The sequence below is a fragment of the Urocitellus parryii genome, chromosome X (genome assembly GCF_045843805.1).
Source record: "Urocitellus parryii isolate mUroPar1 chromosome X, mUroPar1.hap1, whole genome shotgun sequence".
Taxonomy (NCBI): Eukaryota; Metazoa; Chordata; class Mammalia; order Rodentia; family Sciuridae; genus Urocitellus; species Urocitellus parryii.
This window is the reverse complement of record NC_135547.1, coordinates 119,305,857-119,318,092: the sequence shown is the minus strand read 5'-3', so window position 1 is coordinate 119,318,092 and position 12,236 is coordinate 119,305,857. Positions and strand designations below refer to the sequence as shown.

General features: G+C 37.1%; 1 protein-coding gene across 3 annotated transcripts in view; it reads left to right on the top strand.

The window, feature by feature from the left end:
* Positions 1-12,236, top strand: part of Nhs (NHS actin remodeling regulator) — a 332,167-nt gene that overhangs the window by 307,027 nt on the left and 12,904 nt on the right. For 2 of the 3 annotated variants that reach the window (XM_026396734.2, XM_077793955.1), the window contains exon 4: positions 11,697-11,759. The exons of the other annotated variant lie outside the window; for it this stretch is intronic. In XM_026396734.2, the coding sequence (XP_026252519.2) occupies positions 11,697-11,759 (63 nt within the window). The remainder of the gene's footprint in view (positions 1-11,696; positions 11,760-12,236) is intronic. 3 annotated transcript variants of the gene reach the window in all.

Sequence of the window (12,236 nt, the reverse complement as noted above, 5' to 3'; positions counted from 1 at the left end):
TTGCCAAAAAAAAAAAAAAAAAAAAAAAGTCACTTTACTCTAATCAGGAGAAAATGTCTGAAAAACCCAAATCAAATGATATTCTATAAAATAACTGACCAGTACTCTTCAAAAACATCAAGGTCACAAAAGAAAAAGACTGGGGAACTATCAAAAATTTAAGGAAACTAAGGAGATTTGACAACTAAATGCAATATGCAGTCCTGGATTGAATCCTGGAGGACAAAAAGGACATCAGTATGGAAAAAAAAATGGCAAAATTCAAAGACAGTTTATATTATTTGTTACTATTCAGATTAGTGTGGACAGTATTTATCAATGTTAATTTCCTGGTTTCAATGAATATACTATGCCCATATAAGTCATTAACATTAGGAAAAGTATATGGGAAGCTGTCTACCATTATTATAACCTTTTCTGTAAGTCTAAAATTATTTCCAAATAGAAAGTTAAAGACACACACACACACACACACACACACATTGTCATGGGTATTTCAGTTTTTATGATGAAATTTATATCACCAATATCTATTGTTGAGTATATATCTTCAGAAAAAGTTAAGTTCAATTAGAAAATACTTAGTTCAGAACTTTTAAAATTTTAAATAGCAAAAATCTAGGAGACCATAGAGAATCCAATCTAAGGTGATTAGAAATTGTTACAGTATTGGACACTTTGCCTCCAAGCACATTGTCATGGCAAAGATTCCCATTTCAGAGTGTGGAATCAGTTTGTCATAGCAGTTCACCTTCATCCCCTTCTGAATGGAATCTCTCCAAGCCTCATCAGAGACATCCAAAGACAAAGTGTCTTATGGTCTCTAGGAGAGAGGATGAAGATGCTTGGCATGAGATGGAGCCCCTATGGCAAAAGTTGATTAGTTTCCAGAGGAACACTGAGGCCTAAATTCTTATCAGGATTAACAGCAAAATTGTTCCAATGTATTGTCTTTATCATTATATTCTTTGCCAAGTTTGATAAAATTAGCCAGGAAAGAATATCAGGAGTTCTTTGTCATTTCAAAGCCTGAGAATAGTTTTTAACTTGTCATACTGTGGCAACCAGGGATTTTAAAATAGAAGACTGATGTCAAGTCACACTTTTTTTCTTTCCAAGGAGATAAATTTGAAGGACAGGGGACATTTCAACAACCTGATTGGGAAGTAAGTGGAGGAAATCTCTCAAACTAGAACCCAGACCTCTTATTCATAGTCCAAAGCAATAAGCAATGATTCTTCCATTTTCTATCAAGAAAAAAATGAATCTAATGGGAAAGCAACTTCTAAGAAAAACTCAAGGAATTAGAAGACTGAGAATGGAATACTGAGCCTGGAAAAAATATCAAAGACCAAAGCTGGCAGGAGGCACATTGAATAGTATTTTTCGAGCTCTGGAATATTCTCACTACCTCATTCTCTTTCCCATTCACAGCTCTATTTTCATTTATTTATCCTTTCCCATCTTTCCCTTTCTCATGGGTTCATATTAGAGATCTTCAGTATTCTATTAGTTTACAATAGGGTTGGGATTGAGAGATGCTGGTCAAGCCTATTCTTTGCTATAAAAGAATTATACGTACCCACAGCATCCTAGATAAATCTTACTTTTTTTTGTAAAAGTTCTTCCTAGGACTGGGGTTGTGGCTCAGTGGTAGAGCACTTGTATAGCATGTGTGAGGCCCTGGGTTCAACTCTCAGCACCACATATAAATAAATAAAATAAAGGTCCATTTACAGCTAAAAAAAAAAAAGTTGACACATACACACATTTAAAAAAAAAAAAGCTTTTCTTAGTTTTGCAACCTCTGTTTCATGAACTTCTGTTTATGAATGATCCCATCCCTCCAAATTAGATCTCTTGCTTCAGCTTAGGTGTTTCCCTTTATCATAGATATTTTGCTTCTTTAAACCAGTTAAGAAAACTCTAGGGGCTGGAGTTGTGGCCCAGTGATAGAGCACTTGCGTAGCATGTGTGAGGCACTGAGTTGGATCCCTGGCACCATATAAAAATAAACAAATAAAATAAAGTTATTGTGTCTATCTACAACTAAAAGAATATTAAAGAAAAAGAAAACTCTAATCATGGCATGAGGATCTCTAAAATACAGATTCTTACCTAATCCTGAACCTTCCATTCCTCCATACGGCCTAACAAAATAAGTTCACTTCCTTAGCCTAACTCTGCAGATTCTCTACATTCGGATCCTAATGTAACTTTCCAGATGGATTGCCCACAAATCTTCTGCACAGATCATAGACCACAGCCAAACTATGCTGCTTCTCCAAAAAATATCTTGTACTTTCAAAACAATATCTCCACTTGAATGTCCTCACTCCACTTAGAGCCTTTCATTCATTCCTTCATTTTGAAAAAAAAAATAACTAAAAATCTCCTATTCATAAGTATTAGGATACCAAAATGAGTCAGACATAATCTTTGTCATTCAGAGTACATGGATACTAGAGCCAGTTATACTGAACTGATTATAAGGTAAGAATATATAACTGGTGTGTGGCATTGGAGTGGGTGATATAGGATTAAATTATGTGGAAAAGGTAGCTTTTAAGAAAGTCTTTGAGAAGTAGGTAGAAGTTTGATATGAACATGGGAGGAAAGATTTCAGACTGGGTAAACCATCTTTGTGGGGTACGTGTCCATTAGTTCCAATTCTTTGTTTTGGCCGCTGCATGGGGTGCAAGAATGGAGGGAACTGGCTGTAATGCTTCAATAGGCCAAATCTTGAAAGGTTTTAATTATCAGACTAAGGTGTTTGAATTTATTCCACAAGCCTATCAAATTATTGAAACTGTTTTTGATCACAGAAATAACCATAGTCAGAAGAGGTTGTGCTTTATGAAAATAGGGTGATTAATTTCCTCAGTCTTTAGAAATTCCTTTTGGGTGGAATAGGGAGAGAATAGCTTGATGTTAGTCTCAAGTATAGAAGATTGTAAGAGCAATGATACCAATTATACCTCCCATTTAACTTACCAGTTTGGTCTCTGCAGAAAGTAGATGGATCTTGGAGACTGGTTGTAAATAACTTATGACTTTTACTATACCTGCTATTCTGATGTGGATTTTTTTTTTTGAAAAAAATCAGCACAGCACCTGGCAAGTGGAATGATACAACTATTGACCATAGTACCATTTTCAAAGATCACCAAAAACACCTTTGCTTTTGAGACCATTTTAGATTTTCTCTCTGCCATATCATTATCATCTTGACATCACACTAGTTCGTATTTTCCTGAATGGAGTCAGAAACTGGAAATAATGAGGTCTTTAGATGCCTTAGATACAGGTAAACCAGAGGGAATGCTTGGTTCCATGTATTTTATCCAGCAGGGCCCAATCAGTAAAACAAACCACACCAGCTGTTTTAACAGAGAGAATTTGATATAGGGACATTATTTTAAGACAGGGCAAATTGGAAAATAAGGTGACACCAAGGTAGTAATGGTAACAAACAGCTAAATGCTCTGAGGGATGGGGAAAATGATGAAGAAAGGGGTTATTGGAGCAGCCATACAACACTAGAACCCAGACCTCTGAAGAGAGACCGTAGCCTTCTGATACGGGTGCCATGACTGGGTTGAAGGACCAGTGCTGGAAGGATGTCAACAGGAGCAGTGAGAACCAAGAAGATCTAAGTCCCTTCTTCCTCTTTCAGCTTTCTGGTCTCTCTCACACACCCCTACTGCAAGAACCTAATGGGAGCTGCTGGTGAGGAAGGAATGTTGTTTGCAGAGTGCCACCATCTAGGGCAGGGTATAGAATAGATTTGGAGACAGATGATAGACAATAGCTTCATAACCAGCACAATAGCTCATGAAAGCAGTAGCCAGTGAATCTGGTTCATATTAAATACTATGAGAAATAAAGAAAACTCCTTGTTGCAGAATTTACTTTGGGAATTCTTTCTTTCTTTTTTTAAATATTAGCCTGGCTGAGGAATAATCCATGAAATTACTTGTCTGTATGCATCACTACAGAATTTTCTCAAGTTGACATTCTCTTGCATGCCCAAGACTTTTTCACTGTTCAGAATGTAGGCAGACAATGGAACACTACTCACAATAAAGAGGAATGAATTATTGATACAATGACTTGGATAGATGTCAAGGACATTATTCTCGGTGAAAGAAGCCAGTCTCAAAAGGTTGCATACTGTATGATTCCATTCATATAACATTTTCAAAAAGACAAAACCATAGTGACAGAGAACAGAGTAGTGGCTGCCAGGGGTTAGGAGTTGGGGGAAGCTGTGACTATAAAGGGATAGCGTGTGGGAATTTGGGAAGGCAATAGAAGAGTTCTATGTCCTGATTGTGGTAGTGGTAACACAAGTCTATACATGGGATAACATTCATAGAGTTGAACTCAGAAAAAAAAAGCAAAACAGGAAAAGTAGAATGTGCATGGCATGTGTGTGAGAAGGTCTTATCTTTTGTATATTTTAAAAGTTGGCTGTGGTGAGGTCAACTATGACCCTGATACGCTTTTGCCACATCTGGCCTGAGTTACCAGTGCAAAGCTTGACTGGAAGTGGAAATAAATAGGCAAAATCTTCCCACCTCTGGGCTCTTCTGTTGACTCACACTGCTGGCTCCTCAGATTTGGGTGAGGGTATTTGTGCTGTTTGTCAGTTCAAAGACTCTTTCTTCCCTGCACTTCAAAGCCTGGCCTGCCTTTTCCTCACTCATGTCTTTTATGTGGGGCTAGCAACCTTTGAGGGCTGATGGAGCTCAGTGGCCCTTGGCAGTGGCTCCACTAATTGGCAAAACTGGCCACAGGGAATGAATAAGGTACTCATTGGCATCAACCTCACAGTGATCATGGTCCAGTGGGCCCTGTTTTGTGTTTTTCTTGACAGTACAGAGCAATTGACGGGAATAAGTGACTGAGCTGACCAGTTGGCATGAAGTGTGCTCTGTCCTTGCCTCCCTGTCCTTGTCCTCTTTTCCATTCATGTGGGGGTTATTTTCCACAAATGCCTCTGAATATAATTTTGTTATGCTCTGCATGTAAAAATGCTTTATTAATAGGATGTGATTAAACAAAATGTTCCTGAAATTTAAAATACATAAAATTATTTTGCATTTCATTACCCTAAGATTTTTTGGTCCCTTCCAGCTGAGATACAAAGGACAGAGAGATGCTTTTCCAGTTACACATTTTTTTTTGGAAAGCCTTTCTTTGGGTGAAAACTGCATCATTGCCATTTTCATTCAAGCCTTTGCTTACTAGGGGGAAGATTTCACATGCAAAATGTCTACCAACAGAAGGTGATTCCAAAGTGTGCAAGCATGTGCTCTTTATTTATTCATTCATTTTATTTGGTCTTTATAGAAGTACATGACAGTATAGTCTACTTTGAGATATTATGCATACATGGAGTATAACATTCTAATTAGGTTCTTATTCTTGTGGTTGTACACAATATGGAGTTTCACTGGTGGTGTATTCATATATGAACGTAGGAATGTAACATTGGATTCATTCTATTGTCTTTCCTATTCCTATCCCTCCTCCCTTCATGTAATCCAATGAACTTCTATTCTCCCTCTCCCTATTGTGAGTTAGCATCCACATATCAGAGAGAACATTTGGCTTTTGGGTTTTGGGGACTGCCTTATTTTACTTAGCATGATGGTCTCCAGTTCCATCCATTTACCATCAAATGCCATAATTTCATTCTTTTTTATGGCTAAGTAAAACTCCATTGTGTATATAAATTACATTTTCTTTATGCATTCATCTGTCACTCTTTTTTGTCTGGCTTCTTTTCCCTGGTATCCTTTTTTGAAACTGATGTTGCATGCATTTATAGTGTATTCCCTTTTATTACTGTACAGTAGTCCACTGTATGAATACCGTGTTCTGCAATCTGTTTACCATTCTGCTGTTAGCAGATATTTGAGTTTTTTTATGGAGTTTTGTTTGTTTGGATTTTACCAATAAAGCTGCTATAATATTTTTATGCACTTTTTTGTAAACTAACTCATTTTTCTTACTTTCATATAAGAGGGAGTTAAAGGGTAGACATATGTTTAAGGTTATTAAATATTGACAATAAGTTTCCAAAGTGGCCATGCCATTTTACATTCCCCTTAGCAATGGACAAAAGTTCCAGTTGCTCTACATCTTTGCCAACACTAGGTATTATTAATCTTTTTCAGTTTATCCCCTCTAGTATATTTTAGTGTATCACTGTGGTTTTCATTTGAATTTCCTAATGGATAAGAATGGTGAGTACCTTTGTATATGCCTATTAGACTTATGTGTGTGTATTTATATATATATATATTTTTTTTTTTTGCAAGGTACCTCTTAGGAGAATTGAGAAACAGGATTTAGAAAAGCAGATTTATCAATGATAAGGGGATGTTTCCCAGGCCCGAATTGTGGGGCCTTTTGATGTTCTAAATAGATATGAATGGGACTGGGATCATGACTCAGTGGTAGAGCACTTGCCTAGCATGTGCAAGGCCCTGGGTTCAATCCTCAGCACCCCATAAAAATAAAATAAAAGTATTGTGTCCAACTACAACTAAAAATAAATATAAAAAATAGATATGAACATATGAAATAGTTAAAAAAATAAACTCCATTCCCAAATATCTCCCTTCCTAACCCATGACCATTGTCCAGAATTCTGCTTTAGTGATATGTTCTCTTAGACTTTCTAAGAAAGGTTCTCAGCACCTTCATAGGGGTACATCTGTGGGCTTCTTTCTAGCCTCACAGCTGACTGGGCGTGCAGTGGGAAGGGTTTGGGCACTTGGGTAAGGGGTGTCACGCCAGGTGAGAATGCCACATTCAGGTCCTTTGAGGAAGCTGAAGGCTCTGACTGCCTGGGAGGGAGTGGTGACAAAGGACACACCTGGAAGGGAAGAAAGGCTTAGGATAGCAAAAGCATAGGATGTCCCTTAAGCTTCTATGTATCTCATTTGCCCCCATGGTTGTTCATGTTGGTGAGTGTTGGAATTGAAAAGAGGGGAAGAAGGAAGCATAGGATGAATTTAAAATGTCACAAAATATATTTGGAACAAAAGCACAGTGCCAGCCAGTGGGAGATGTTGAGACACTCTCAAAGGAATAAAAGTGCTATGTCATCATAGTAATAATAGTGACATGTGAAGAAGGCATTGCCAGATTTCTTTAAGCCTTTGAGAAAGATCAAAGCAGTTCATATTGATGTATAACACATCCACACACACTCCTGTGTAGAAGAATCGGAGGCAGATGGGAGCTCCTCCATCTCACAGATGGACCATAGTATGTGCACGAATGCAGGGACTTGGTCTAAAGACAAATAAACCTTGTGGTAAAGTGACAATAGGAGCCCATATGGCCTCACTAGAAATCCAATGTGGCTTTCAACGGACATATTTGCTCTAAGGTTTTACTCCTGTATCCAAATGTAGTGTAACACCTAGTCTCCAGTAAACATTTCTCATGTTTAAGACAGCATGATAGTAATAAATCAGCTCTGAAAGTTGACTGCTATAAATGTCATGTGGTATCAGTTAGATCACAAACCAAAGCCAATTTTCAAAACATTTCCTGCTGGAATACCCACAACATTTTAACAGATGTCTTTTGGAAAGTTTTGATGCAAAATAGGCCTCCATCAGCATATAAAATAAAACCCAAAAGAAAGTAAAATATGGAATGGAGAGATTATTTTTTCTTCTGGCTTTAAGAGAAAGGTTAGGGGAAGTCTTGAAATCTTTGGAGAAATACTTGTTCATAGGCACAAAAGTGAAGAAATGAATTTTCTCACACACATACCACAAGAAAGATTGGGTTTTGAAAATATTCTTTCAGTATCCATCGAAGAAATTTCTTTGACTACTTTTTTTAGAAATATATATTCTTAGGGACTGGGGCTATAGCTCAGTGGTAGAGCGCTTACCTCACATATGCAAGGCACTGGGTTCAATCTTCAACACTACATAAAAAAATAAATAAAGATATTGTGTCCATCCACAACTAAGTGTGTGTATATATGTATTTTTATATATGTTTTAAATTTTTATATTTTAATTATTATATTTTATATTATAATTATTTAGTTATTATATTTTATATGGTCTCCATCTACAACTAAAATGTAAAAATTTAAAACACGCACACGCACACACACACACACACACACTTAGTTGTGGATGGACACAATACCTTTATTTTATATATTTATTTTTATATGGAGCTGAGGATTAAACCCAGTGCCTCATATGCGCTAGGCAAGTGTTCTACTGCTGAGCCACAACCCCAGCCCCTTCTTTGACTACTTTTGAGTATAATGCTTGTTCTTTTTTGTTTTGAACAATGGTCTTAAGTCTAGCGCTGGCTTTTGTGGAAGCGATCTCAGTCGAAGCTAGGGAAAGGATTTGAGGGGCCTGTTGGGGCCAGCAGAGACAGAAATGGAGTGAAGGCATCAAAGAGGTATCTTTTGTCAGGGACTATGTGATGCTATAATGTTGCAACTTGGAGTTTGGCCTCTCAAAATCAGTGTAGGAAGGCCAGAATGGGACCCTGAAAAAGGAGGGAGAAATTATTCTTTTTTTTTTTTTTCATTTTTCAACAGCAGTTTGTTGTAAAAAAAAAAAAATCAATAGTGAAGAAAAGTTGAAATAATCATATATATGCCCATGAGGGAAAAATTGTTTATATTTTGAATCTGACAGTTTGTTTCTACTGGGACTGATTTTGACGCTCATCAAAGAAATGTTCTTGAATAAATGAATGAGTGGTCTCCTAACATTCTCCCCACACACTTATTTTTGGGAAAGCCAAAATTGTTCTCTGACACTCCTACACAGAGTGATAATTCCAAAATCAAGAGTCCCTGTGGTCTGCTTCTATTATCTGTTGTTTTGGATATTTCTTATTCATGCTGTCTTATCTCTTTCCTGTGCTTTGTTATCTTTGACTTTATACTAGAAGTTATACTGAAAAATTATATGTGGGTGGGAATAATTTGATATTTTTTCTTTAGGAGGGATTTTTGTTTGCTTTTTCCAGGCACTCGGGAGTGCTAGCAGTACAACAAATATTTATGGATGGTGGAAATGCAGTTATGAACAAGAAATAGTCTTTCTCTGAATGAGCAATAGGATCCATTTAAATAGAAACCATTAAAAATAATTTAGTTCATACAAGTTTGATCAGCATCCAGCTTTTCCTAACAGTATCCATCAGCCCCTGTTAAAGAGTGGCATGCTGGGCTGAGCAGAGATACTCTGATGTAACACTTATCCCTCTCTTGCAGTCTTATTTCTCAGATAATTTAGGAAAAAATGTCTATGAGCTGCTTATTGTATTCATCATAGAAAAATCTAATCCGAAATAATCAGAGCAAATTATTTCCTTTGACCAAACATCCAAGAAAGAAGACATTTTAAAATACTATGCTAAGGCAGTTATTAATTCATGGCAGAAATAAAACCATAACACATGTCAATATTATAAATGGAAATCTGCAGACCATCTGCATAGGGACTCAAATGTTTGTATCTAGGTGGAGGAACTGATGAATACAGCCCTTCTATACCCATGTTCAAAGCATTCAGTCTCAGCCCTCACAAGCTAGAGGTTGGAGCTATTATCAAAATACTAGAGAGGCTGACTAGTTGATGAGGAATCTGCTATGGAATGGAACCCAAGGAGACCACAACTCAATCATAGTGACCAAAAGACATGCACTAATTCTCTGGGCTTAGCCATGACCATCTAACTCATTTCCAGGTGTTGCTTCTGCTAGTTTAATTTTGTGGACAGGTTTCTTAAATGAATAAAAAAAATAAACCCACTCCTCACCCATCACTAACTGTAAAAAAAAAAAAATGCTCAACAGGAAAGCTGACTTAGGAGATTTATAATGAACTACCAAAATTTATATATTAATATCATTCATGTTTTCTGACCAGTAGTAGTTTCCTGCTGTGAGTTCTTAAAAATCCTTTCACGTTTCTTTGAAGCAGATTCCTTTTCCATGTAAGCTTTACTTTTAGGTTCCCCATTTCCATGAGTTTTCTCTCTACATACCCCAGTGTCTTACTTGACACGTCTACATCATTACCTGTGAGTGATTTTTAGGAGAAAACCAGGTTAGTGTCTGAATTCAGGTCAAATCTAAGACATCTGTCAAAATGGTTACTTTCAGTGAGGAAGCCATAACCCTACAGAATCATTAATTAGTTCTTAAATAATATTTATGCCAAAGTTAACTGGGCCTGAGGAGATGACATTTACTCTGCTTAAAAAAATAAATGAGTAACCCTGTCAATTAAAACTTAGAAACTTAAGTTAGAATTAGACCTTGAGTGCCCCCCACCCAAAATGCATGTTTGATACAGACTTAAGAATAACTAGGCTCAGTAGCCATCCATACTGAGCCTCTGGGGCAACCAAAGGTTGTTTGTGGTTTTCTGTCTTTGTTTTCACCTATCCCTTAGGTGATTTTGTATAGGCTTCCTCCTGAGATCTTGAGATGCCTCTTACTTTGAGTTTCTCATCACTGTTAAGACACACAGAAATGGTATCATCCATCCAAGAGCACAAATATTTTGTTGAGCTCTTAAAATGGGGGAGGCACTTTGCTGGCATCATAGAAGACTTAAAAGGAAAATTTGATATGGCTTCTCTAGGAATTCACAATCTACTAGATAAAAAAGGCACATCCAGGGATGATTCATATTACATTAAAGGTATGCCATAGGGTAAGTACTATAAAGGATGCCTAAGCAAATCCAAAGCTGGTATGGTTTAGTGTTTAAAAGAGTTTGAATGCCCTTCTGAGTAGTTCCTGAAAAGGGACTATTACCAGATTATTCTCCAAACAAGACTGGGACATAATTTTTAGGGCTCAGTATAAAATGAAAATGCAGGGTCTCTTACTCACAAAAAAAGAATTTCAAGACAGTGACAGAAGGACATTAAACCAAGTGTAGGGGCCTTCTGACTATGGGGCTCTGTGGGACTGCATAGGACACATGCTCATGAAACTGGCTGGTCTAAATATAGTCTGTAAAGGAGAAGCAAATTTGAGCAGTCTAGAGGAAATTATACACAGGAAATTTTCTTCCAAGTAGTTCATAGAAAAGTAAAATTACTCTAAGGAAAAAAATAATTTGGTCTTTCCCAAATTAGCAAATGGGGTTGAGATCTAAAAGATGGGAATGTTATGATCTGCAAAGGCATTTTCATATATATGTATATATTTCACAGCTGCAAAGTAAGGGTAATAATAATAATAGTTGTACTAGTAGTTCACACTAACATATAGAGCTTATTAAGTGTCAGGATTCTTCTAAACAGATTACATATATTTTCTTATTAAATCCTCAAAATAGCCCTGGAGGGTAAATGCTGTTATTTTCCTACCTTATTACAGATGAGGAAACTGGCCTTAGAGAAGCTGAATAACTGCACCTGGTCGGTCACACAGAAAATAAGCCAGGTAGCCAGGATTTGAACTCAGGAAGTCTTGACTCCAGAGTCTGGGTTCTTAGCTGATATTTATGCTACCTTGGAAGGATGGAAGGAAGGACAGACAGATGGAAGGGAGATACCCTAGTATATTCATTCATTAATATCATAGATTTGGCCTAACCAAGATTATACTGTGTGTACATTTTTTAATTTTTCTTTTCTTTTCTTTTTGCATTATTTCATGTTCATAGTTTAACAGCACCCGTTCGCCCTCCCCCACTGAGTGTTGCCACATGGCCCCATGGAGTAGAAAGGTATTGGTTCTGAGAACATTCCTTCACAGCCCTATCCTATACTCTCTTCAGAAGTTCTCCCTTTCTTCTCTCCTTTAACTTTATTGCAAACTCTCTTCTAACTAACAGTTGTTCTTTTAAATTCAATTTAAAGAGCGGTATTTTCCTAACTTGAATTAAACAAAATATAATGGAGACAGCCATAGCATTGGACTTTTCCCCCATTTACTGCCCCCCTCCAAGTTGTAATTTGCGGCTCTGTTCAATATGGGCAATGCCTACTGGCTGCTGCTGCTGCTGCAGTTGCAAGGAAAGAAATTCCAACTTGCCCTATATTTATCAGAACTGTAAAGTTTCGGCTTTTCAAATCGAAAACAGAGAACAGGATAAAAGGATTCTCTGGCAGTCAATTGTCCCTGTCACCATGAAATAAAAGTGCTTTTGGCTGCTGGTCAGAGCCAGTAGTCAGGTCACTATCCTTTAGTCCTTTCCAGGTCC